Here is a 27,908-nt window from a genome sequence, read left to right on the forward strand (position 1 = left end):
ATGAACATGCTATCATTCTCACTCCCTTTCCCATTTTGATTTTGTACTAAATCAGGGCATAGTTTTGCATTTAGGACTAAACCGTCCTCTAGAAGGAAAAAGGTGGGGGTGGGGGTAGGGAAGAAAGAGGAAAAGATACGACAGTCCAATATATCTGAGCATTCACAATCCCATGGCAGAGGTCTTCAAAACTGCTTATTTTCTTCCAAGATGCTTTTGTTTCAGGATTCACCATGCTATTTCAGACTTCGCAACTACCCTCACTCCTATCAGGTGCTTTGTCTGTAAATTATTGCTAAAATGTCACTGTTCGGAAGAAAGTTTCTATTCTATTCCCACAATTACATAAGCTACATTTCCTGTTGATTAGAAGTTTCAGAACTCAAGATCACTGATAAACTAGTGCAGCCCATCACAAGTCGAGATAAACAAACCTGTTAAGAAGTTTCTCTTTAACTACTAGCCATCAGGCCAAAGAAAAACTTCACTTCGAGCTCCTGGCTATCTAGCCGCCATATTTCTTCCTCCTCCCCCCAAATCGTCACGCCTTGATCTTTCATTTCATAGGATGATTTTACTGTGAATACCCCATCAGAGCAAAAATTCCAATCGTATTGTGCTTTGCCACTATCTTCTTGTAGTGGCTTTACACCTACAAGCAAATTTTGGAACGCTTCCTACTTCCATTTAGTCCAAGCTAACAAAGTGTCTTGGCAACCCAGATGCCTACGCAGCATATAACATTAAATGGGATAGCAGCTGAAACTGAGTTTATTTCATTCCCCAAATGCGCACATAATAAGTAGAACTCCCAAGTATGGCGTGCCGCAATTCGTCCATGCGATTTCATGAATATAATCACGCCCAAGTAGGTTAGATGGTAAATTGAACCTGAGATTTCTTCAATCACAAGCTCCCTCGGTTCCTCTCTTCATTGGATGTTCCTCAGAAGCTAGTGTCACGGGCCCCTGAGAATGGACTTTCCCGTCGATCTCCATCGCTCATCGGAGGATGTGAAATCTCTTCTAAAGAGAGGTCGACATCAACGGTTTTTTGGCTGTGAAATACCCTTGTATGAAAACATTCCAAGGCACAGCACAGGCCACTGCGGACCTCCAAGCAAGCAGCGCGCACAGATCAAACTGGAAAATATTGCAATTGAACAGAGAAACCAACAGAAATAAGGAATCCTTACGCGTTGTTCGGGGAGAAAAGGGAGCAGTCCTTTCGGCTTTTCAGGAATAAACCGGGGAAAAAATTTTGGGGCTTGTCAGACAACCAAGTGACCATCCCACACAGTGGAACTGCCCGGGAACGATCCTCTGCGGCCAAATCGACCCACCAAGATGGACGACTCAGCCAATAATCACGCTCTGGTCACCTGGTCATGATTCATCAACCAAGCTGCGGATCTTGTCTCCTTGATACTCAAGGACACAGAGGTACGAGCCTATAGAACAGATCCTGTTCAAGTAAGGTCGTGCCCGTTACTATTCTGCCACTCGCTTATATCTTCTTTTTTTGTTTTTGTACAGCCGATGTGGGATTTTAGGGTGGCTTGGTTTTTTCTCGCTCGGCCCAGATGCGCGTCCGGGTCTAATGAATTTGTGTAGGTCAGTTTCAACTTGTGTCCTCTACTTTCTTCACTACAGAAAATTTTTAAAATTTTTTTTATTACATTGGCATGTGGAAATTCATGAGAGAGAAGTAATATCAATTATCAAATGCACTTCTAAACTAAAGAGTTTCTTCCTATAAAACTAACAAAGTTCCGCTCTTGTTTGTGCAGAATTTCTTTTATACCGAATAGGCTTATGGGACATTTTACCTTCATAGCTCCATTATTTGCATTTGCTAAAATAAGAAAAAGAATTTACTCTTGCATATAATTTATGATTCCATGTCAACCATTTGAAAAGTAGTCATGTTATGTGTTCTCAAAAGGGGTCCGATGGAGCAAGTCTTTCGACCATCACCTGAATTGCTCATTGAAGTAAATATCAGTTTTCTTTTGATCACGATGTTATGCAAGTTGTTATTCTTACCTTCAATCTAAAAGGTTTAGACTTATCTTGGCTTATGATTGTTATTTCGTAAGCTTTTTATTGCCTACTAATTTTTGTTCATTCTTTGATCTTTTCCAAGTCTATTTTAGTGTTTGTGTATCAATTTTCATTTACTTAAGTTTCTCTTTCAGTTAGCCAAAACAAATTATTATTTTAGAAACTAATTTTTGCTTGATGCAGTGAAAGTTTTAAAAGCAATATCATCAAAGATATAACTTGAATTGAAATGTGAGAACAAGTCCTTGCTTTGTTGGATGCTGAAAAAATGAGACCATTAAAAAAGAGGAGAACATCATAAAGAATGTAATGTGCAATTGCACTTTCTCAAGCAAAAAAGTTTGCCATGTTACGTATATATAAGTAAGTATTCCTCCGGTTCCTAATATAGGATCTAATTAGAATATTGATCTTGGTCCTAAATATATGACATATTTCTTATATTTACCAATTCTTTCCTAAATTACTCCTATTAAATAATTAAATATCACAATAATACTTATTACTCATTAATTTTACACATACATCAATTCTACCGTTTTATATTTTAATAAAATAATTTAAAACATTTTTTGAAATGTCATTTTTTTAAAGAAGTTTTAACTGAGGGTATTTTGGGAAACATATGCTATAGTTATGATTATTACCTAACTTAACAAACTTCTTTAATTTAATCGAAGTAGTTAAATAGATCTTATATTAAAAACTGAAACAGTATATCATAACTCCTTTTAATTTATGTAAGTATCACAAGGAGACATTTTACACTCCTGATCCAGTTATTGGTTACACCTATCGATCACCCATTTTTTGAATACAGTTTTTAGGTACGCCTTTGATTAAATTATTTATATTTAGTAAGAGCTTATAAGAGTGTATCCTAACCATCTATTTGCGATTTAAAGGAAATGAAATGGTGTGTTTTGGTTAGTGCGATGTGAAACATCTATTTAATCACAATCATACACTTAGAATAAATTGTTAATGCGTCTTATTGAATCTAATTCTGTTGAAAGGGAATTTGGACCTATGCTTTTGTTCAATAACTTTCGCACCGTATTGCATATTCCAATTTTAGTGTTGACAACAATAATTTTACAATATGCCAATAAGAAGAATAAGGTAATAATTGCATCCTAAATGTACAAGTTAGTTTTTTATGCCAACTAAATATAGAAATTAGTTGAGAGGTAAGTTTTAATACTAAAATGTGAAGTCTTAATTAACTTTATTTATCAAATTTGATACTTTTTTCCATAAACTTCATTGATTGCACAAAATAATGGGTGCAGCCAATGGTTGTTTTCAGACATAAGTATTTCATGAAAATTAATACTACCTCCGATCTTAAATATAATAATTCGTTTGCGGAGGAGGTAGTATATATATTTGGTTCATGGGAAAATGGTTTTATTGAAAAGAGAGCTTCTCGTATATTTATGAAAAAGTGTTTTCTCACTGCCATTCTCAGTCATCTTGCAGTTCTCATTTTGTACCATATCAGCCCATAGTACAGCAATATGATACAATACAATCCTCGAACAAAATGATTACAATAAAAAGAAAGCTTCCTTCCCATTTGTTTATGTAAAAAATACAACCGTCCAATATAGCTAGAGCACTCAAAATCTCATAGTAGAGGCCTTCAAAACGCGGTTTATTGCTTCCAAAGATGCTTGATTGCAGAATTCACCGTATGCCGTTTCAGACTTTGCAAGCTTCACCCTCATTTCTACCAGCATTCTTTGTCTTTAAATTACTGATAAACCATTAATCCCATGGTTCAAAAGAATTTTTTTCTATTCTAGCTCCAGATCCCTTTTGTACATAGGCATCCTCTTGATACAATATTCCATGTATCTTCATACCCATAACTACATATTCATCACTGGTTAGAAGTAATCACTGATAAACTAGTGCAGCGCACTTTAAGTTGAGATACACGCACTGTTAGAAGTTTCTCTCTAACTACTAGCCATCTAGCCAAAGAAAAACTCCAATACTTTGACCTCCTGGCCACTTAGCTGCCACATTTCTTCTTCATCCCCCCAATCTTCACGCTTTGGCATTTCATTTCAGAGGATGATTTTACAGTGAATACCCCATCAGAGCAAAAATTCCAACTGTACTCATATTGTGCTTTGCCACTATCTTCTAATAGTGATTTGACGCCACTTCCATTTAACTTTATCAACATATAATTAAGGCATCTCGTTCACTAACAGCTAACAAGTGTCTTAGCAATCTACAAGTCTACATAGCATATAACATTAGCGGGGATAGCTGCTAGAACTGACTTTGCCAGGGTGATTCTGCCTTCAAGTGATTAATCTTTTGGCGTTGCCCCATTTTTCTAACTGTTTCTGTCTTTATTTTATTCCCCAAATGAACAATAAGTAGAACTCCACGGATGAAGTGTTGCAATTGGTTTGTGCGATTTCATGAATATAATTACGCCAGGGAGGTTGGCTGTGAAGATAAACCTGAGATGTCTTCAACCACAACCTCGCTCGGTCCCTCCTTCCGCTGGAAGCAACTTCTTCTGAAGCCACCGTCACTGCTTATCCCCGTCAATCTCCGTCGCTCATCGGAGGCCGGCGAAGCACATTTCACTACTGCCTAATGGCAACCAAATAGCAAGCGCGCACAGAGCAAACTGGAATACTGCAGTTGAATTGAGAAATATTGGTGAATGAGAAGAAGATAACCGGATTGCGTTTGCTGCTACTTCAGAAAAACAAAATTTTGGGAGCTTGTCAGACAACCAAGTGACCATCCCACACAGCAGAACTGCCCGGGAATGATCCTCTGCGGCCAAGTCGAGCCATGAAGATGGACGACCCAGCCAATAATCACGCTCTGATCACCTGGTCATGATTCATCAACCAAGCTGCGGATCTTGTCTCCTTGATACTCAAGGACACAGAGGTACGAGCCTATAGAACAGATCCTGTTCAAGTAAGGTCGTGAACGTCCGTCTCTGCTATGCTAATTATATGCTCTTGTTTCGGTTGTTTAATAGCCGGTGTGGGATTCCAGCAGCACGCATCACTCATAACTCATTTTCATATATTAAAAATATATTAAATTGATTACCACAAGTGATTTACAGAGTAATATTTTCTCGCTCAGCCCAAAGGCGCATCTGGGTTGATTAGATTTATGTCTTTGATTTATGTTTGACATTAACCCATTTTCAACCGTATCCTCTTTTTTCACTACAGAAAATTTTTAAAGCAACTTCGATTAAATTGACACTTGGGAATTCCAGTGAAAGAACTATTATCAATATCAACTATCAAATGCGCCTATAAACTGAAGAATTTTTTCCCATAAAAGCTACAACGATTCCTCCTTTTTTTTCTTCTGCCTATTTCTTTGTGTAAAATTTTTTTTATACTGAATGGATTTAAAGGCATTCAACCCCTTCAGAGTTTGATTATCTTCTTTTGCTAAAACAAGAAAAAGAAGTTACTATTCCATGTTTATAATTCCACTTGAATCATATGAAAAGTACTTGTGTTGGTTAAAATAGTCATTATCTTAAAATTAATTAACCTTAAAATTTTGAAGTCTTCATACCTCTATACTCAATTTAAATGTGTTGCTGGTTTTTCCCCAGATGGATTCAGTTAATAATACCCCAAAAAACAAATAATGATATGACCCTTCTACTTCCACCACATCGTCAAATCATTTTAAAATATCAGACCCAATCCTTAACTCAAACCTGGCTTAGAGCCAAGTCAGTGCCAGGTGGGACTGAAATACCACGTCACTAGATTGCCATGTCACCCTTATACCCAACATCAATACAAGCAAATACAATGATTGAGGTATCAAAGATTGTCGTGTTTTTTAAGTATGTTAATGTTCATCTTAATGCATACAAATCAGAAATATGTCAAGCCGGATGGTACTAACCACATCATTCCTGTTGTGTAGAAATTAATTAGAATGAAAATGACAAAACATTTGAGGGGCGATACATTATTCTTCCCAGATCTGTTCTCTGTACAAACAAGGTTGCACCAACGCAACGGCATATAACTTGCCTTTTCTTCTTCGTCTTTTTTTCCTGTTCTCCCTCTTCCTCTCTTCATCTATTCATAGTAATAAGAAAGGATTTACAAGTCCATACAGCTGAACAAAACCTCTAAGTACTCGAAGCATTGTGTAAAGAACAAAACTCAACCTAGCATAACTGAATAATACTACAAACAAACAAACAAACAGAGGCATTGTATTCTACTTGTTGTATGTTTCCACTATAAAGCCAGAATCATAAATGCGGATTTAAGCATCCCTTCCTTCATTTCTCCTCAAAGTCAACGTCAATAATATCCGGTTCTGATTTAGAAGAGGAGTTTCTTCTTCCATCCTTTGAAAAGAAATCCCCTTTGGGTTGCCACACAATGTTGCCACAGCTAGAACATCGAATTACTTGGTTCTTGTAGCCGGCAAATTGCATTTTGCAAGCTGGACAAGTGCCCTGCACAATTGAAGATTTAGCAACCGCTTGAGGCAAGTTTTCAAGATGACTTGAGAGTGGATTATAGAATAAAACAAATAATCGTTAGCTGTAATTGTTTGGAGCGAAATACTTTTACTTCAGAAGAAATACCGTGGAAGTGCATAACTGTTTAGGCTTTCCCTTGTTACAGAAACTGAATAGTTTAAGTACTCTATTGGGTCAAACGAGCTACTTTGTTACTGTTCTCTTAAATGTTGTGCTTGTTTTAAGAAGACTTTATGTTCATCCTCGTTTCTTAGATGCCTTTCCTTTCATCTCTTATAAGCAAATTTCAATACACATCAGAAGAGAAAAATAAAAGTTTTGGCAAAAAAAGGAAAAAAATTGAAATTCAAATCAACTTCTGTCAACGACTAATGCTAAGCAAAAATATTCAGAATGCTTTTAAGTGCAAGGTACATTGGGGACCCAATCAACTATCTCAAATACCTTGATAGTTAGGTTGTTAGCCAGTGTACCAATGAGAAGAGGTCCAGCAAATGGAAGAACCCAAGTCGCAATCACCAAGAACCGGAAAAGCCAGCCAGATAATGCAAACCAGAGGAAGAAAACTGTCTGAAAGAAACAATTGGCACATAAACAATAGAATAAGGCTGTGTTATCAGAATTGAAAAATTATATGAAGTTTATTTCCGTTCACACAACAAGATATCACATTCAAGTAATTCTTCTATTGGGGAAATGGATCAACAGTTATATATTTCCTTCCCAGTAAAAGAATCTAAGGCAGAAAAGTGCCATAAATCAGAGGAGAACCCCCCAAGAAAAATTTAAAAATGTACAGAGCTGTGGAAATTTTGGGAGAAAATGTATTTCTTATATTAGAATAGTGAGATACACCCAAATATCTATACTAGGGGCAAAGGCAAGAGAATGAAAGCCAATAAATGTTACCCAATCTTAGAGAACAATTACGATCAAACAAACATATTCCCACAAAAACAAAGAGAAAATGAAAGCAAAAGGAATTAAATATGTAACAAGTTTGCTTGATCCCTACGTATATCAAGGAGAAACCGTGCTAAATGGCAGCCACCAGAAAGACCCCATCCCATATAACACCAAAGGTCCTTGAAGCCTAATTTAGCATGCCAGATTTTGTGAAATTCTGGGCAGGTTTGGTCACCCAGCACTTATAAGATATTTGTTTTCTTCTCAAGTAAATTTTGGGCAGCTTAACTGAATAGTTGAACCGTCAAACAAACTCATTTTGCCTCAAGCTTTTTCTGGCAAGTTATGTGGAGGGCTCCATCTCCAATTTTCTGAATTTGGGAACCCTTTACAACAATCTTGGGCCTAGAACAATTAAGAGCTAGAAATTGATCAGAAAAACAGACACTATCTTGACCAGCAGCCCAAGCAGAGGTTTGGTACCCTGTACTTCCTCCACTTACAGCGTATATGATAATATAGGGCACCACTCCAAACCAGAGGGAGGGGTTGAGATGCCAAACTTCTATCTATAATTTTCTTCCCAACTTTCCCCCCAAGTTCTGGCATATTTGATGGCAAGTTTTGGTAGGAATGTTATGGGGCACTTTACAGATGTTTAAGGAGCATACAAATGGGTACAAGAGTGCTAATAGGAAAAGCCATCATATTTGTGTTTGAATGATTTTTCCTAGCTCTGATTGTGTTACATGATACCATCTGTGGGAAACATACGGAACATAACCTATCATTTTCTTTCGTGAGCTATTTGTACCAGGCATATAACCTATCTGAGTATTTCATTGATCAGAATATTGCCTTTAAACGAGGACGACTGAATATACATAGTAGAAGAATGAGAGAATTGCTTCCAAAAACCAATGAAAACAACAGAAAAAGAAAAAAAAAAATGTGACAAATAAAGGACATTGATACCCAACAGCTAGAAGAGCAATAAAGGCCTAGATCTGGATTCTGGAAAACTTAAAGGAACTTGATATTGAACTATTCAAGTAAAATAGCCATTGTAATTGCAGCTAATCAACGAAGAAAGAATGACAGAACATGAACACAAGATAGTGACAGATCTGGAGAGATGACGGATACAGGATTTGGAAAGAAAAGCTACAGATCTGATTGCGCCAGATCTGAAGAGAAAAGCTAAAACTTGTCTTCTGGTACAAACAATGGCAAATACAATAACCATTTTTTTCCCGCAAGAAATACATTTTTTGATGCTAAAGCAAATCTTATTATTCTACCTAAAAGAAACATCCAAACCAACAAAAGAGCTAGCCCTAAACAGAATGAAATATTATATAACCTTCCCTATGCTTTAAGACGCTGAAACAAGGAACCTAGAGCTAAAATATTGCAAAGGAAGGTGTGCCATGCATATTTTTCACTTACTATCACGCAATAAACTGCTAGCACCATAATAAGACTAGTTTTTTGCGCTCAGCAATGAGATTATGAGAAACATATGTCATTTCAATGATGACATCAGAAGCACATTACGACTAACCTAGCTAACAACCATAATTATAAAACATATAACTAGAAGATAAAGATGGAATATTTTGAAATGATTAAGACTACTACAATAAAGGAGCACACTAAGAAAACCCATGAACACAAGACTACACTTTATAACAAGCAATGCTGGAGTTATGACAAAGAAGCACAATTAATATGACAAGAGTCACAAAATAATGATTGAATAATAATATAAAGCCTACTTACTGCAGAGCTCCTTCCAATTGGACTATCCAGAAAGTTGTTGAGCTGCGTCCTGTACTGCAAACATAACCAAACAAAACCATAATTGTTCAGACAGTAAAAACCATCGAAAGACAGAAAAATTTCTTAAGACAGCAAAAATTCATCAATCTCAATGTCCCCTAACCCAGAAAAGAAACAAAGAAAACAGTTTGATCAACCCAATTACACTTTCTCCAATACCATCTTTAAGCCATAGGTAATGGCAGAGATGAAAGTGCGGGACCGGGATGAATTAAAAATATGGAAGTGCTAGATGACAACAATGCTTTTGGTGGTCATAGCGGCCATTTTCTCCAACAAGAAGGCAATAATTAGATATGAAAGTATTTTCTATAGCATCCTTTCAGGACATATTGACATAATCACCTGTAAATATTCTAATAAAGAGATTATTTATGACTTATGCTACACTTATGGTCAGTCATCTTAGTTTGAGGATCCAAAATCAAGTGAAAGATGTTATATTACCTCAAAATAAAGTTAAATTCGCAATCTTGAATATGTTTGATCTATCTATTATGATAACCCCAATTACCACATACTCTAGAAGGCAGAAACGTAAGGACAGAGTGGGACTTAATGCAGAAGAATGAGTGAAGATGTGGCTCACCAAAGTGAGAGTTAATGCAAGATGCGGGTCGTGGGGCAGGAATTGCATGATTTTCAAATTTTTAGCAATCAGTATTATCTTCTATATTTTCTACTTGAATTGGTGGATAGGAGGATTAAAGTAAATAGCATAACCAAAATTAGTAGAAGACCAATTTGTTGAGTATCAACTTAAGTAATCCTTTTGACCAAAGGAAAAAAAAGGACCTTAAGTAATCCATTTTACGTGTCAACCTATCAGCGTCAGGATTAGTACACTATTTACAACTCAAATTATCCTTTCTTTTTAATTTTGGACAAGTTCAACACATTTTTCCTTCTAAACTCCTAATTTGAAAGCTTTTTGAAACCATATGTTGTTTCAGAAGCATAGAAGACAATTCTGAAAAGAATAAATAGACAATAAGAAAATTATATATGCGCCCCGCAAATTAAAAGGGCAACCCACCCTCGGCCAGTTTCTACTGAAATCCATGGTGAAAGCACGCCATCGCATTCCAATCTCAAATTCACGATCAATCTCACGCGCCCGATCAACAGCGGACCTCGTAGCTTCACTTACCCGCCGCGACACCGCGTAGCGGCGGTCTATCCGCTCAGCAGTCTTCTTTGCTTCAAAAAGCAGCTGCTCGAAGCCATCATTGGCACTGCGCCAAGCGTCCATCCATGCCTCACCAGAAGTCATGCGCTGAGCAAAGTTATCGAAGTCACTCCGACGGAAGGCTTGAACCGAAACCGTGGGCCGAACCAACACCGAGCAACGACGAAGCTTTACTGGGCGAATAGGTTGCCATGGAAGCGTAGTGGTGGCCATGGCAGCACCTTCAGCAAGATTGGTGGTGGTGGAAGAGCGATGCTAAGCCCTGAGTAAGGTCACGAGACAAGAAGATAAGCAACCAGGACGCCGGTCGGCGAAGTCCTGGAAAGTAAGGCGTTTTGGCGCAGATAACAGATGCTTTGTTTAGAAACGAAAGTCATGAATCCAAGGCGTAGAAAGTGCCACGTCGTTTTATCATGCGGGACGCGCAACCGTTGGCGCGTTTTGCCTCAAAACGACACAAGGCATGATTAGATTGATTAAGAAGACTCAACCGCAAACGACACGTAGTTAGGGATGAATGGGGGGGATACGGATCACGGGCTTTCTATTTTCCTTTCGAGTGCGATATGACCATTCTCTCTGGAACGGGCCCCATTGAGATACTTCCTTGTGGGTCCCTCCATTGTAGGTGAAGTGGTGAACCTTGACCGTTCACTTCATATAAGAGCTCCCAAGGGTGCCAAATCAGACTATTGGTGTTTTATCTCAGCACCATTTTTTTGGGGATGGAAACTGAAATGAATCATTCACCAAGAAAAATTACAAAAATAAATCAAAGAAATTAAAGGGAGAAAAGGCTCTGTTTCATCGTTTATCACCTCTGAACGAAAAAGCAGGTAATAATAAAAAAAACAACACAAAACTGGATAATGAGTTGATAAATAAGTTATAAACAATTATAAGTACTTTTATCGAAACATTTTATAAAACATTATTAAAAATCTGTTTATAAATTATTTTAAAATTTTAAACAAGCCCATTATTTTTCTTTTAGCTAGAGTGTTTGTAATACAAGTCACTTTCCTCAAAAAAATTAATTAAGGCTTTACCAATGCCTGCGAAGCATATAAGAGCTAGGTTGTAGTGTAATTTACGCTACAACCTAGCTCTTATATTTAAGATCACATGTAGTATAATATAATGTAATATAAAATAAAGTTATACTCTTTCTGTCTCTTTTTATAAGCAACATTGGAGCTCATCACGTAAATCAAAATATTAGTTAAAATTAGTTAAAGACAATAAATGTATAACAATTAGAAGTTCTTTCTCTAAAATGCCCTTATTTATGGGGAAAAGAGTATAAGAGAGAGAATAAGAAAATTATTATAAAAAAAATTATAAAAGAGAGAGAATGTGTAATGGAGGGATGATGGTTTGGGAAATGAGATGATAAATATATTGAGTATTGATTTATCCCTATTTTATTATATATTTGTACATATATTTTGGGGATTTTATTATAATTTAAGGGTTTTATTGCAATAGGTGTCAATAATTTGAACTGACAAGGAATTATATAAATAAATGCTAAAATTGGTCTAATTGTTATGTTTTTTCCAGTTAAACTAATCTACACGAAAGTATTTCTACTTTCTTGTGTGTTTCAGGATAATCAGGAGCTTTTAATCTAAATTAGACCCAAGACACTATTACAAGCTGATAATGAATCAAGGAAGGTGGGCTTTAGAGCCCAAACGGATTTGGAAAAAACGTAGATGTTTTCAAGAATCAATAGATTTCAGGGCCTTAAGTATGCATTTGAGCCAACTTACAGCATAGTTAGCGTCCATATATGTTAACTGACCACTTATACCTTTCAAATGGGTCCAAACACCTCTACTTAAGCCCAAATAGCATCTCTTTCATAGCCTTGTTGTTTAAAAACGTGGCTAATGAAGAGTAGGAAGGTGATTTCACAAGGTTTTCTTTCTTATCAAGTCAAATATAGTGCCACCTCATTAATAAAGTGCAATTTTGGGATTGTAAAATTAATTAAAGTAAAGGGAGAATTGTTAATATCTAATTAGAGATATCCATTAGAGAATATCCTAAAATATCTTCTTTAAATTAATTATCATCCCAAATTCATATTTGAATAAGTCAAAACTCCTACTAAATCCTCTTACTTTCTCCCCAAGTCTTCCTTTTTAATTATTTGAATTATCTTAAATCCTTCATACTTCCACTCACATTGTGCTAACTAAGTTCCTCATTATCCTAAACCTTAATCTAAATCAACTTAAATTATCTTTTATCTTAATTCAAATATTAATTTGATGACTTATTTTCCAAGCCAAGTCAAGAGATAAAAACCCTATCCTCTTCCATCTAATCCTTTTGACATTTTTCAATTACTATCATTACTATCATATCTTATCATATCCTCCTTATTAAGCATGCCATTCTCTCCATTTTTTTTTTCTCCATCCATATTTTATATATGACAACATTTTAGTTTCCTAGGTGATTATCTTAAATTATTTGTATAGGATAATTTATTCAAAATATGTAATATTTAAATAGATTATTCTAGAATTTATTTGAATTGTATGAAGATAGTCATGGGAAAATCAAGGAAGGTATGAGGAGGCTAAATCATTCAAAGATCAAAAGTCCAATATGAAATAAAAATCATGAAGATAGATTGAATCCTTATCCCATAAGAAGGTATGGAGAGGGTTAGCCAAGGCTATGAATGGAGGTTTAAGGGCAAGGAGCAGAACACGTGTTCTTCACTCACTCTCTACACTTCTCACAAGCATTCACTAAGATGTCAAATTCTCTCTATTTTATCTTTATATTTTTGTTTTCTTTCTTTATCAATATGATGTGTTCTAGTCACATGAGTGACTAGTCTCCTTGTTCTTGAGGAGAGATGTTGTGGCTTAAGTCCCATGCTTTAACTTGGATGAGTTGTAATTAGAGTTTTTAATCTTTCATATGTAGGTTTTTATGATTTCCTACTTTTAGGTTTTGAAACTCTTATATGTGGTTCTTTTGATTATTAAAGTGAATTTTTTTTTTCAATTATAATTTGTGACCTTATTTATAAATCTTTTTTCCTCTTATGATTATTTCATGTTATTCTAATATGTTATTTTTAAGGTTGTATGATTAGTTATGAATTAAATTTAGCACTAGCTTACTTTTCAAGAATATATCGTTTGAATATTCTTGTTTTGAGAAACAAATTGTAATTGGAATTGAATTTCACATGTTAAGTGGTTCTGAAAATAATTATTTGGTTGATATTTATATACTAGTTCTAGGTATAGATATTAATTAAATAGTTATGACCTATGTGTTCACCTAGGATTTATATTTTAACTTAGTACTCTCCTTTTTATCAACTCCTATTAACTTTTGGATCGGGATAGCCATACATCAATCTTTAGGAAGCTCATCTTATAGGTAAAGTTTTTCGTATTTATTATCTCCTATTTTTACGTTCTCTTTACTTTCTTGTTCGCTTTAATTTAAAATCAATATTCTCTTCTATTCCTTATTTCTTTTTAATCACATAACTCAACTTAAAAGTTGTTTTAAAGCCAAACTTTGACTCCAGAAGAGACTGACCTAGGATTAGCTCCTATACCACATAGGGTTAATACTAGTAACTAATTTGAACCGCTAACGACAAGTGCAATCACTTATTAAAATAAATAATTAATGAGGATAAAATAGGAAATTCACTACAAAAATTTAAGTCAACTTGCAAATATTATTTATATTTAGGGAAAAAAAAGATAGTAGTTGTTGCTTATAAAATAAGATGGAGGGAGTAACTTTTTAACAAACAATGTCAAACTCGCAACTTTAGCTTTTGTTTTGTAAATTTTTTTGTAAATAAGAGTTCGTAGGTTTAAATTTTTTTATAATAAAGCAAAATTATATGAATAAATAAAAGAGTCATTACAAGACAGGTGTAAGAATATTTGTAATCTCATATTGCTAGCGTCTAACTCCTTTAATTCAAAAAAAAAATAATGAAATATATAAGCGACTGTGACCTAAATTTATTTGGCAGAACATAATTTATTTTTATTGTTGAATGAACCTCAAATGAGATTAAAATGCCTCTCCATGGCATAGGATGGCAAGTGGCAACAAAACAAGATGATGGCTTGTAGCAGCGGATAGTGACTGGTGAAGGATAATGATAGATTGTGGTGGCAGAGCATGGCCAATGGTAGATAATGGCCAAGCAGTAAAGAAAGATGATAATTGACAACAAAAATGGACACCAATACAAGAAAGTAATAAGTACTGCTTTTGATACTTAATATAAGACTTAATTTAATTTTTAATCTGGTTTTAAATATAAACCAATTCACTTTATCTTTAATATTTATTTATTTTGTCCTCAAGTAATCCCTATAGTAATTGTATATGTTAAGGAGTTATTATCAATTTGTACCTGAGAAAACATATGACGAGATGTGATATGGTTCTGAAAGATGAACTAGACAGTTCCAATAAGATTTCATTCTTCAACAAAAATCCATTTTTTGATTTATTTCATCTATTCCATGACTGGAACAGGGGGAGATACACGTTACACAAAAAATTTCCATTAATGAAAGATATAAATCCATTGGAAAATCAAAAATACATATGCCGGATGAAATGGTTATTGCTATTTGCTCCAATAATGAATCATTGGTTTAACTGAATAACTAGATAAAATAAATAGACCTTTCTTTCTCTTCATCTCAGGTCGATGAATCTTCTCAATTGAAAGATCCCTAGCTCCCATAATGTGACGGGCAGTGTGTACAAGGCCTGGGGATGAATTCACCGCCGTATGGCTAGCCGACCATTAACTTAACTAACTTTCTTAATCTCTACAAATTAATCAACTAGGTCTTATATTAAGGGCAACAGATAATAATATTTATCCTTATATGTTTGGGTATATTTTTATACTTAAATTATGTTAGATGAACATATTATTAATTTAAACGTGTTTTTGTGTGGGTATGTGAGCTATGAATATATATACTAATGTGTGTGTGTATAGCCTAACCATTTCAATCACATGCTTCTTTTAAACTTTAAAGCTCATATCTTGTACTACCTCTGATTTTTAATATAAAAGTTTTTACACTTTTAATTTAATTTTAAATATAAGATTTCAATCTATTTTGTCTCTCATATTTATTTATTTTTTTAAAGTAGTCTTTGTAGTAATCGTATATATATCAAATATTTCATCAAATCACCCTTGATTAGTAAGGATATTTTAGGAAAACTAGCACCTATTTATTACAACCAACTAATTTAACTAATTTTCTTGATCTACTTAAATTAGTCAACTATATTAAAATAGTATTGAAAAATTAAACTTTAATTATATTATTTATAATTTTTTATAATTAACGTATCAATATGTGTGGCTTTTCTTTGCATGTTTTTTTAATTAGCTATTTAAAATTTTTATATCACTATGCATAATCTGTTTTCCAATTACTTTTTTGTGATCAACTTATTTGAAAAAATTATTTATGACAAAACATAAAAAATAAAAATTGATCTAATAATATGTAGATAGATAGGTACATTTCTATAAGTTGGCGGGCTCCGTCCTTTGTTCTCCATACAAATATACAACACATGAAGGATTTTGGTTCCAAATCGGCCTGTGCTTGCTAAGACGTGATTTGTTGTTATAAATCTATTTGCAGTGCGTCCTCCAGAGGGTATGAAGCACCAACATGGGTGAGCAATAACGTCAAGGAAGGTAGAAGTTGACACGGATGTATACGTTGACAAAATTCATCTCATGTCGGAAAATAAATACTCCTCCAGTTCTTAATATAAAACATATTTAACTAATTTGATTAGATTAAAAAAGTTAGGTAAATTAGTTAATTATAAGAAAAGTAACACATTTTTCCTAAAACACCATAATCATCTTTTTTAATACCCCATCTTCCTCTTCTACTTGATTATAGTTGATGAAGTATCCATAGAGGTAATTTAGAGAAAACTGATAAATATGATAAATGAGTCTTATATTTAGGACCAAAACCAATTCAAGAAATTGGACATCGCGTACGCGGTTAATCGACTCAATCAATTCTTGTCACAACCTCGAACCACTCATCTCCGCGCCGCTAAGAGAATTCTGAGATATTTAAAGGGAACCTATCGCCTCAGCCTCCACTTGAAGTCTATCACCTCTCTTCAATTACATGCATATACGGATGCCGACTAGGCTACTGACGTTGATGATAGAAAATCTATGGCTGGGCTTTGTGCTTATCTGGGTGGTACGCTGGTGTCCTGGTCTGCTCGGAAACAACGTGTTGTGGCAAGATCAAGCACGGAGTCGGAGTACAGAGCTTTGGCCGATGGAGCTGCTGAAGTTAAATGGCTCAACTCGCTGTTATCTGAACTTGGGTTATTTCTGAAGCAGCCGTCAATTATATTCATTCCTAAATCTCTCTTGGTATTATATTAAGGACCGGAAGAGTAACACATATGAAGTTAAAGTTAAGAATACGTTGGATTCATGTTCAAGTTAAAATTAAGAATAATATGTTCGGGTTGTTCTGAATTTACCAATGCTAAGACAGAGTTTAGAGTGTAAAATTGAGTGACACAGCAGAGCACCACATAAGAAGGACGCCTCTTATCTATAGAGTCAGAGTCAAAGTGACCATAGTTTTTTTTTTGTCAAATAGAAAGTGTATATCCATTAATCACAAAAAAATAAAGCAAAATCAAAGGTACAAACAGAAAAGTAGAGCTTCTTTTATCATCATCCATCTCTCATTAAGAAAGATGGGATGTGATCAAAGATGAAATAATTCTCTTCTGTCCTAAGTGATAACTTGACAAGGTGATCAACCATAGAATTATTTTCTCTATAAGTGTAGTAGATTGTCATCTGCCAATAGTTGACCATAGTTTAGGAAGTGTAATCTCTCCTATTTATTGCAAGATAATTTCCTGGTTGCTTTTTAATTCACAATCCATAATTAACACCTAATTGACTTCTCTTCAATTCACAATCAAGACCTTAATGCCTGATTGATTTCCTAATCAGTCATTTATTGTCCCCTAATGTTTTTCTAGCGATTTATTTCTCCGATTGACTGGGATTTGTTTGAATAGAGAGATTCTCTGATTTTCCAATTAAATAATTCATCCAGACCATAACTTGTACTGCCACCGATTTTTAATATCCAATCTAATTAACCAATTTCAAGAGATTAAAAAAATCAATAAATTCTTATTTTGCATATTCCACACGGCCACCTCCTCCTTCCTCGCTTTCTCTTGAGAACCCCCAATAACCTATGTCCTTCTCTGAGAGCTTATTTGGATGACATTTAAAACTATAGTTGAGAAGGCAAAACCATGATTTAGATAAGATGACATCCAAACAATTACAAGTGAAATCATGGTTTTGAAGGCTAAAACCATGGTTTGGTAAGAAGTGAAAAATTGTTACTTCTGGGGAGTGAAAGCCGAGTCATTGGAGTGATAACTAGGAGTCAGATGGGAGCAACGGTATATTTTGACCAAAAACACCCAAATTAATATTTTCAAGAAAAATTAATAATTTTGTGTTTACAAAAAATTAATTCATTTTCTCCGAAAACATTTTTACTGTTATATTTTATATATATATACACACACATGTAGTAACAATTAATTAATTAATTATATTAAATATCGGAGGTAGCATGTTGTTACAAAAACTAATTGTAAACAAATATTATGGGATTTCATGTTTAAAATCTTTAAAGAAAATTAATATTTTTCTGTTAGCAAAAAAAAAGTCATTTTTCTTTAAATATATTTAATCTTATATTTTATAAATATATATCGACATATTAATTATTTATTAATTATATTTTTTTATATATTATTAATTATATTGGTAAAAAATATTATTAACAATTTTATTCCTTCAAATTAAAATATATTATAAAATATATCTTTTATGTAATTATCATATTAATTTATGCTCTTTTTAGTAATTTACATATATAAAAAGTGTTTCTGATAACAACTATCCAAACACTCTCATTTTATCAGAATCACTTTTTTACAAAATCTATTCTTCACAAAATATATTCTTCTCAAAATCTATTCTCTAAAAACTATTTTTTAAATTATGATTTGGTTTCATCTAAACACGTTCTAACTTGTCCATGTTTTCTGGCTGCGGTACATGTCTCGGTCCTTTTATGTGCCCGGGGTTGCTGCGGTACATGTGTGTTATGAATATGAAGGAATCACTGTTAAGATTTGAGGAAAGTGCTAAGACGGACATTGAAAATTGTACATAGATATAAAATAATTATTTACTATACAATTGTTGAGTTTTGCTGCAGTGCATGTTAATTTATCCATATCATAAAATTTGTGTTGTAGTCTATGTTGATGTTGTTATTATTTTTTTTTTAACCTTTCAGATTCCTAGTCTTAGTTCATTTTCCCGCCTAATTTATTTATTTGTTTGATACTTTGTTACAAAATTTTAAGATTTGGGGCAATTGCTTTATTTCTGCGGATTAGGATCCTAAATATGCAGTTACTAATAATTCAACTAAAATAATAGGAATTGGAGCTAACATGATTCCAAATAGAAAAATTTAATTATTTTTGTTTTCTTGAAAGTAGAAAGGAGGGGATAATATATAGGGAAAATGACAGATAAAGAAGGTGGAATATCTGAAATTCCAATTTGGGAAGCTAAGCAAATGTAATGACAATGAGGGAAGTACTTCCCAAATTGGAATTTTGAAATTCAGTGAAATGACAAAAATGCCCTTTGTCTTTTTTTTTTACCCAACCTCTCACCGGTGGCCGGCCGCCGGCAACCACCGCCGGCAATTGGCCGCCGTCGGCCGGCGGCCGCCACCAGGGCGCCGCCGGCGGCGGCCGTGTGGTGGCTGCCGGTGGAAGTTTTTTGTAATAGTTTTTTTTGTGTGTGGGAGAATATTACAAGAAGTGGTAGGGGTGGGATTTGATCCCACGACCCCTTGGCCATTTGGGCCAACAAAAGGACAGATGACCATTGGGCCATCAAAGACTTCTTAGCTTTATAATGCAAACAAAAATATAAGTTGACTCTTTTACTGTGACTCCAGCCCGTGACAATAATTTACCTCAGGATGACAAGTCTTAATTGAGAAATAACAAGTCTAAATTTGATATTAACAAAGCGACTTTTCCTGATACATAATAAGAAGTAACAGTATATTAATTAAAAATGACAGTTTATTTGAATATGACACGTCTTTACTGAAAAATGACACGTCTAAACGCGAGATTAACAATATGCCTTTTTTTTATATATATATATAACAAGAAGTAGCATTAATAATATGTCTTCTACTGAAAAATGACAAGTCTAAATTTCATATTAACAATGTGTCTTCTCCTGATACATAATAAGAAGTAGCATTAATAATATGTCTTCTCCTGATACATAACAAGACAAGTCTAAACTTGAGATTAACAATGTGTCTTCTCCTAATACATTACAAGAAGTAACATTAACAATATGTCTTATACTGAAAAATGACAAGTCTAAATTTAAGATTAACAATGTGTCTTCTCCTGATACATAACAAAAAGTAGCATTAACAATATGTCTTCTCTTGATACATAACAAGACATGTCATTTTCAAATAAATTATGGTCATTTTTAATTAATGTACATGCTACTTCTTGTTATGTATCAGGAGAAGACACATTGTTAATCTCAAGTTTAGACTTGTCATTTTTCAGTAAAGATGTGTCATTTTCAAATAAATTATGGTCATTTTTAATTAATGTACATGCTACTTCTTGTTATATATATAAAAAAAAGGCATATTGTTAATCTCACGTTTAGACGTGTCATTTTTCAGTAAAGACGTGTCATATTCAAATAAACTGTCATTTTTAATTAATATACTGTTACTTCTTATTATGTATCAGGAAAAGTCGCTTTGTTAATATCAAATTTAGACTTGTTATTTCTCAATTAAGACTTGTCATCCTGAGGTAAATTATTGTCACGGGCTGGAGTCACAGTAAAAGAGTCAACTTATATTTTTGTTTGCATTATAAAGCTAAGAAGTCTTTGATGGCCCAATGGTCATCTGTCCTTTTGTTGGCCCAAATGGCCAAGGGGTCGTGGGATCAAATCCCACCCCTACCACTTCTTGTAATATTCTCCCACACACAAAAAAAACTATTACAAAAAACTTCCACCGGCAGCCACCACACCGGCCGCCGGCGGCGGCGCCCGGTGGCGGCCGCCGGCCGACGGCGGCCAATTGCCGGCGGTGGTTGCCGGCGGCCGGCCACCGGTGAGAGGTTGGGTGTTTTTTTAAAAAAAAAAAGACAAAGGGCATTTTTGTCATTTCACTGAATTTCAAAATTCCAATTTGGGAAGTACTTCCCTCATTGTCATTACATTTGCTTAGCTTCCCAAATTGGAATTTCAGATATTCCATCTTCTTTATCTGTCATTTTCCCTAATATATATCCTTAAATATTAATTTGTATTGTTTGTGAATCTCAATGACAATTAATACGGTATAAAAAAGTTATAGAATAGTACCTCCGATCCTTGATATGATATTTTTTTAATATTTAATTTGATTATAAATATAAGATATTAATCTATTTTGTTTTTATTATTCATTTGTTTTGCTCTTAGATAATTCCTATAGTGGTTACATATGCTAAAGAGTTATTATTAATGAATAATTCAAATAATTAATAAGGATATTTTAAGAATGATAATATTTATTTACTACAAATAACTAACTTAATTAATTTTCTTAATCTCTCCAAATTATTTATTTGAGTCTTATATTAAAGATACGAAGTAGTATATTGAATATGGTGAGTTATTCATACTTAATGCCATGCATGAAGGCTTAGAATGAGCCATATTATCCAATATTCATGCTAATTTTTTTTTTGGGCACAGTATTCATCCTAATTCAAGCATCAATAACAACCAAATATATTATGAAGTTTGGCCAAATCATATGTACATGATGAATAACAAATAAAAAAAAAAACAGATTCCAACCGCACTGGTCAGCAAGTGGTCATTTTTTATAGGTGGCCCAAAACAATATCTTGATACAAAGTTGGTAAAAATAAAAGGAAAATAATTTTTAAGGAAAATTTAAAGTCACTCAAAAAACCAAAGCCTCTTAGAAATCACAAGTAACAACTTTAACCATAATTAATACTATATATTCTAAATATAAAAACTAATTGACTAATTTGAATAGATTAAGAAAATAAATTAAATTAGTTATTTATAATAAATAGGTATTGTCTTTTCTAAAACATCCCTATTAATAAAGTGTAACAGCTGAATTACTATTGTTAGAAGGACTATTTTGAAAAAAAAAGATAAATATGAGAAATAAAGTAGATTATGGTCTTATATTTAGAATCAAAATAAAAATTAAATAAGATTTTATATTAAGCTTCTGTTTGGGTAATTGTCCAAATCATGTTTTGGGCAAAAAAATTGCCAAACACTGAGGAAAAAACAAAAACAATAATTTTGGGCTCAAAACCATAGTTTTAGAATAAGTGAATCCATTCTACTTCTGGCTCAAATCAGAGAGTATGATTATGTCTATCAGAATAGATTTCAACAATAATATGATTTTAACATCCCTTAATTATTTTTTATAAACATATTTAATCTTATATTTTATAAATATATATACAGATATTATTTATTTATTAATTAATTGTCTTATATATTGTTAATTATGGTGGTAAAAAAATATTATTAACAATTTTATTCTTTCAAATTAAAATAGATTATAAAATATATCTTTTATGTAATTATCATATTAATTTATGCCTTTTTTAGTAATTGCATATATAAAAAGTGTTTCTGATAATAACTATGCAGACAATCTTACTTTATCAAAATCACTTTTTCACAAAATCTATTCTTCCATAAGTTTATTCTCCAGAAGCTATTCTCCAAACCATGATTTAGTTTCACCCAAACACCCCCAAGGATGGTAGGTAGTAGTAATTAATACTTCTCTTGTCCTTAATATGATACCTATTTAACTAATTTGATTATATTAAGAAAGTTAGATAAATTAGTTAGTTATAAAAAATATGATATGTTTTTCTTAAAACATCATAATCATCTTCTTTAATATTCCCCCTCTCTCTTTTACTTGATTATGGTTGATAGAGTATCTATAGGAATAATTTAAAAAAATTAATAAATATAAAAATTAAGGCTTATATTTAAGATCAAAATTAACTTAATAATTAGTTCTTATACTCCTCCGGTCCTAATTATAAGACCCAATTGACTTATTTGAGGAGATTAAGGAAGTAAGTTAAGTTGGTTATTTATAATAAATAAGTGTTGTCATTCCTAAAATATCCTTGCTAATTAAATATATTGGCTAAAACTATCATTATTAGAAGGATTATCTTGGAAAAAAATACATAAATATAAGAGACAAAATGGATTGGGGTCTTATAATTAAGACCAAATAAAAAGTCAAATGGGGTCTTATAATAAAGACCGGAGGAGTATTAAATATGAGAGGAGTATATTTGGTTTTGATTTCAGCCTTTAAACAAAGAAAACCTCTCCACGGTAAAAAAATTAGACAAAACCTTTAATATGTCGTTTTCTGGTTCAACGTCACTGAGTCATTTCAGTTATAAATAAATAAATAATAAATGCCCAAAAACAATTTAATAATAAGCCGAGACGCAATCCCCTCAACACTATCCTAACCTGGCGGAGCGCCCAGAGGCTTCTGGTAGATGTCAACCCTCTCGTCATCAGTGGAAATGGCAACGAAGCTTATGCAAGCGATCCAATACGATAGCTATGGCGGTGGTCCCGCCGGTTTGAAGGTGAATTTTCTTCTTCTGGGTCGTTGTTGACTTCCAATTCTTCTATATGCTGCTATTTTTTTAATTGAATCGCAGAACGGTTTCTGTAAATAAATCGAGAAGGAGGAGGAGGTCCGCTTATGAAAACTGATCATTACGTTAGGGATTTTAATTTTTTCTTGATAAAAAAAAAGAATAGTAATTTTCTTGGTCGAATCTTTGTTGGACTAGTTCAGTGTAAAAAAATAATAAGGAAACGTGCTGCGTGTCTGTGCAAGCAATTCTTTTTCTTTTTGTCCAATAATACTTGCTAAGAATTTCAAAGGCTTATTATTAGTCAAATAGGACCGAGCAATTGGGAATTTCATTTATGCGGCCCTCCTTTCTTACAACTAAATTATATTTAAGCACCGGATCTGGTTGGACTGGGCTTTGTTTGAGGGGTTGACTCAGATATATTAATAAAATCATTCTTTGGTCGTCATTTGGGGTCCCTAATGGTCAAATCTAGGGTCAATGATTCCGAATACTAGGTGATTGTGAATATATATCTATATATATGTTATTGGATCTTCATCTAACAGCTGAAGTTTTGGTATGAAGCGGCCGTTGACGATGATTCTCTCTTTCTCTTCTGTTTTGTGCATTTGACATTGCTGTAAAAAATTGCTATGCTTATTTTATATTTGTAAGCAGCATGTTGAGATTCCAGTTCCCACTCCAAATCAAAATGAGGTTTTGCTGAAAGTGGAAGCAACTAGTCTGAACCCTGTTGATTGGAAGATTCAAAAGGGCATGCTACGGCCTTTATTACCTCGAAAGTTTCCCTACATTCCTGGTAAATTGATTTTTTTTTTTTTTGGGGTTGTATCTTGAGAAGCTTTTGAGCATTCCTGGTAATATTGCAGTTATATTATGTAGTTAGCTCTCAAAATTTGTGATAAACTCGTGTTGTTTGATTTTGCAATTTGTGATTTCATCAACATTTGCCAGTTGTGTTAGTATCTCACTCACTCACTCACTCTCTCTCTCTCTCTCTCTCCTTATACATCTTTATCAGTATGTTCTTATATTTATTGAACTTAGGCAGACTTAGCTTCCCTTATTTGAATTCAACATGCAGATAATCAATTTACAATTACTGAAAATTTAGGCGCCTGGTACTTTATTAGAGTCAAAATCTCTCCAAAAACGCTAGAAATGTCATCTATTGCTTAATTTGGAAATTCAAGTTGGTTTTACTACTTTACAAACTATGTTTTGATTCAGGAACTTCATACTTTGCTGTTCCAGAGCTGTGAAACAGAACTTTTGTGTTTGTGATTAAGGGTTAGGGTTCTAGGCAATATTGAAGCAAGAAAAAGAGGAGGATATCTCACTAAAACTGTAGGTTTAGCCTGATGGTATAGTCAGGGGGAAAGAGAGCAAAAGTATAGAAGCAGAAGATTATCATAGGCATAACACACATCTTTGCAGCTTGAGCTATTTTGAAAATAAACCCCTTATTCAATGGTTCTGGTAGCTGATTATGACAATTGATTGGGCTTTGGAATCAGGTAGTTAGCTGCATAAGGCCCCTGTTATTTAACCAGTCACTAGAAAATTAAATAAGAGCATAGATAACCAGGAAAAAAAAAAAAATTAGAGATCATTGTACGGAACATATAAAGCACCTTTAGCGACATGGACACGCTGACATGTCCCTTCTCCCTTTCAAAAAGTATAAACACGGCATGCCTATGTAAAATTTTTATTTATTGATCTACTTCATTAAAAAGAGCGCAGCATCATCCTATATATCCTATGTATCTTATTTGTTCATTCTCAGAAAACTTCTATCAAATAAATATAAAGGTATTAAATTATATTATTCTAATTATTAATGTATACCTAAAAAGCATTAAGCAAGAACGTGTATGAGCTCCTTGAAATGGGAGTCATTTTGCTTGAAGTTGTCTTAGAAGTGTCTGACTGGAGCAAAAATTCAATTTTGACATTTTTCTTTACTGTGACAAAGCTAAATAAATAACTTCTTGAAGACCCTAACATTAATGTACTATCACCTCTAAGACTGAACTTAGAGTACTAAATAAAATGATGCAGGATGACTGCACACTCCGCAATTCCAAACAGGTTTTGTTGGCTGCATCATGCTTGCTTACTTTGGATGTTTATTTGGTTTGTTAACCATGGGTTTTATTTGTCAATTACTTTGTTTGGCGTGTTCCTCTAAAATTAAGGGAGAGATTGTGCATCTGAACTAATTTTTTTTTGTTGAAAACAGGTACTGATATAGCTGGAGAAGTAGTAGAGGTTGGACCCCAAGTCAAAGATGTCAAAGTTGGTGACAAAGTTGTTGCTAAAATTTCTCATGATGTAATCTTCTCTAACTTTCTTTCTATGTTTTCTTTTTTGGTTTTTTGTTTTTTTTTTGGGGGGGGGGGAGGGGGTGCAGGTCTCTACCTAACTCCTTTATTCTGGTGGCTGGGGGATAATTGTGACTCTGAAGAAAAATGTATAGCAGATAGAGAAAAGCAAAACTCAGTTGTTTGCTAATTGCACCATATGTCTAGTTTTCCTACTCCTTATACTTTTATCTGTTAACTAAACGTAACAATTGTGAATTATATCCACCGTTCTTAGTCCCTTTTAATGGAGACTGTGCGCTTATTTTATTTGCTGTCTAGAAAACTCAGGATTTATGAGGCTGATTTTCCTTCTTCCTAATATCTTAGCAGTTTTAGTCTATTAGGTAGTTTTTTCAATTTTTTTTAACGTACCTTGTAATTTAAAAAGGAAAAAAAAAATCACTCTGAGGATACATGATTGTTTGCATGAGTTTACAATCTGTGCCAGTACATTCTAATCATTCTTGTCGAATGACAGCGTGGAGGTGGGCTAGCTGAGTTTGCTGTGGCTACTGCGAACTTAACAGCTTTAAGACCGTCTGAAGTTTCAGCTGCTGAAGCTGCGGCGTTACCTGTGGCTGGACTCACAGCTCATCAGGCCCTCACTGAAATTGCTGGAGTCAAGCTTGATGGAACTGGTGAACAGAAGAACATCTTAGTAACTGCAGCTTCAGGTGGCGTGGGTCACTATGCAGTTCAACTGGCAAAGTTAGGGAACACCTTCGTGACAGCCACTTGTGGGGCCCGGAACTTTGACTTTGTCAAGGGCTTAGGTGCTGATGAGGTTCTTGACTATAAGACTCCAGAAGGAGCTGCTTTAAAGAGTCCATCTGGTCGAAAATACGATGCGGTGATACATTGCACGACCGGAATACCATGGTCGACTTTTGACCCTCAATTGAGTGACAATGGGAAGGTAATAGACTTCACGCCTGGCTTGAGTTCAATGGCGACTTTTGCTCTGAAGAAACTCACATTCTCTAGGAAGCAGCTGATACCGTTCTTGGTGACAGCCAAGAAAGAGAACCTGAGTTTTCTGGTTCAATTAGTGAAAGATGGGAGGCTTAAAACTGTCATTGACTCTCGTTTTCCTTTGAGTAAAGCTGAAGATGCATGGGCTAAGAGCATCGATGGCCATGCTACTGGAAAAATCATTGTGGAGCCATAGGCAAAATTTCTTGGAACTGCTGGATCCTCTGTTTCTGTGAGGGGTTTGTGGGTCCCCTCCCATTCATATATGTATGTAGAAGAACAGTAAATAATTATATGTTGTATTTTCACGATGAAATGAATAACTTGACATATCATTGAGACTTGTGGTTAGGTTTTTAACCCTGTCGTCTTTTGAGCTTCTGTTCTGTAAGTTATTGATTTATGAGTGAACTTGTCCTGGTCACCTTCTGTCTCCTCTCTTGTTGCTTTTGGAAGGAAAAAAAGGGTTAAATGAATAAATCCATTATGAATAGAATGGTTGTATAGAGGGAGATATAAATATTTTATAAATTACATTCACCTATATAAATGCAAGAATTACACGTGTGTTAATTTCTTATGTAATACTACTTCCTGTCTTAATTATAAAAGCTAGTTGATTAATTTGAAGAAATTAAGAAATAAGTTAAATTAATTATTTGTAATAAATATGTGTTACGATTGTTAGAAAAACTACCTTACGAAAAAATGCATAAATATGAAAGATAAAGTGGATTGGAGTATTATATTTAGAATTAAAATAAAAATTAAACAAAATCTTATATTAAGAATCGGAGGTAGTATTGGGTTATATCTCAAATTGAGTCAAAGCATGTCAGAAGAAGACATGGGATTGCATCTACCTGATAAATCATTTTCTAATATTTATGCTCTTTAACCTCCAATTGTTTCATTATGTACAATTATGTAGATTATTTTTTTTTTTTAATGTAGTTGTAACTCGTAGGTCAATTTTAATAGTGGGAAGCATATATAGAAAGAGGGTGTAACAAGTGTGTTATTTGTGAATGAAAAGAATTCGATCCTATCTACAAGTGTATTATTTGTGAATGAAAAGAATTAGATCCTATCTTCTCTTTAAAGCTCTTGTTCCTCTCAACTTACATTTTGTAGTTTCATAATATACC

The 27,908-nt window shown here is 33.8% G+C and overlaps 2 protein-coding genes and 2 non-coding genes across 4 annotated transcripts; 1 reads left to right on the forward strand and 3 right to left on the reverse strand.

The window, feature by feature from the left end:
- Positions 1-1,264: 1,264 nt before the first annotated feature.
- On the reverse strand, positions 1,265-1,482 carry LOC114756852 (small nucleolar RNA U3). Its single transcript, XR_003741510.1, has one exon. It is a non-coding gene; the product is annotated as a small nucleolar RNA U3 (small nucleolar RNA).
- Positions 1,483-4,813: 3,331 nt separating this feature from the next.
- Positions 4,814-5,031, reverse strand: LOC114756850 (small nucleolar RNA U3). Its single transcript, XR_003741508.1, has one exon. It is a non-coding gene; the product is annotated as a small nucleolar RNA U3 (small nucleolar RNA).
- A 990-nt stretch (positions 5,032-6,021) lies between these two features.
- Positions 6,022-10,868, reverse strand: LOC114756831 (uncharacterized). The gene is made up of 4 exons (XM_028945771.1): positions 10,367-10,868; positions 9,271-9,324; positions 7,027-7,152; positions 6,022-6,555 (listed from the first exon to the last, which is right to left on the reverse strand). Exons 1-4 carry the CDS (start codon positions 10,730-10,732, stop codon positions 6,376-6,378), a joined length of 726 nt encoding a protein of 241 aa, XP_028801604.1. The 5' UTR covers positions 10,733-10,868; the 3' UTR covers positions 6,022-6,375.
- Positions 10,869-23,259: 12,391 nt separating this feature from the next.
- Positions 23,260-27,184, forward strand: LOC114756833 (chloroplast envelope quinone oxidoreductase homolog). The gene is made up of 4 exons (XM_028945773.1): positions 23,260-23,401; positions 24,077-24,218; positions 25,665-25,756; positions 26,267-27,184. Exons 1-4 carry the CDS (start codon positions 23,309-23,311, stop codon positions 26,954-26,956), a joined length of 1,017 nt encoding a protein of 338 aa, XP_028801606.1. The 5' UTR covers positions 23,260-23,308; the 3' UTR covers positions 26,957-27,184.
- Positions 27,185-27,908: the final 724 nt, after the last annotated feature.

Source organism: Neltuma alba, unplaced genomic scaffold, assembly GCF_004799145.2.
Source record: "Neltuma alba isolate B1F8T4 unplaced genomic scaffold, ASM479914v2 tig00010511_pilon, whole genome shotgun sequence".
Taxonomy (NCBI): domain Eukaryota; kingdom Viridiplantae; phylum Streptophyta; class Magnoliopsida; order Fabales; family Fabaceae; genus Neltuma; species Neltuma alba.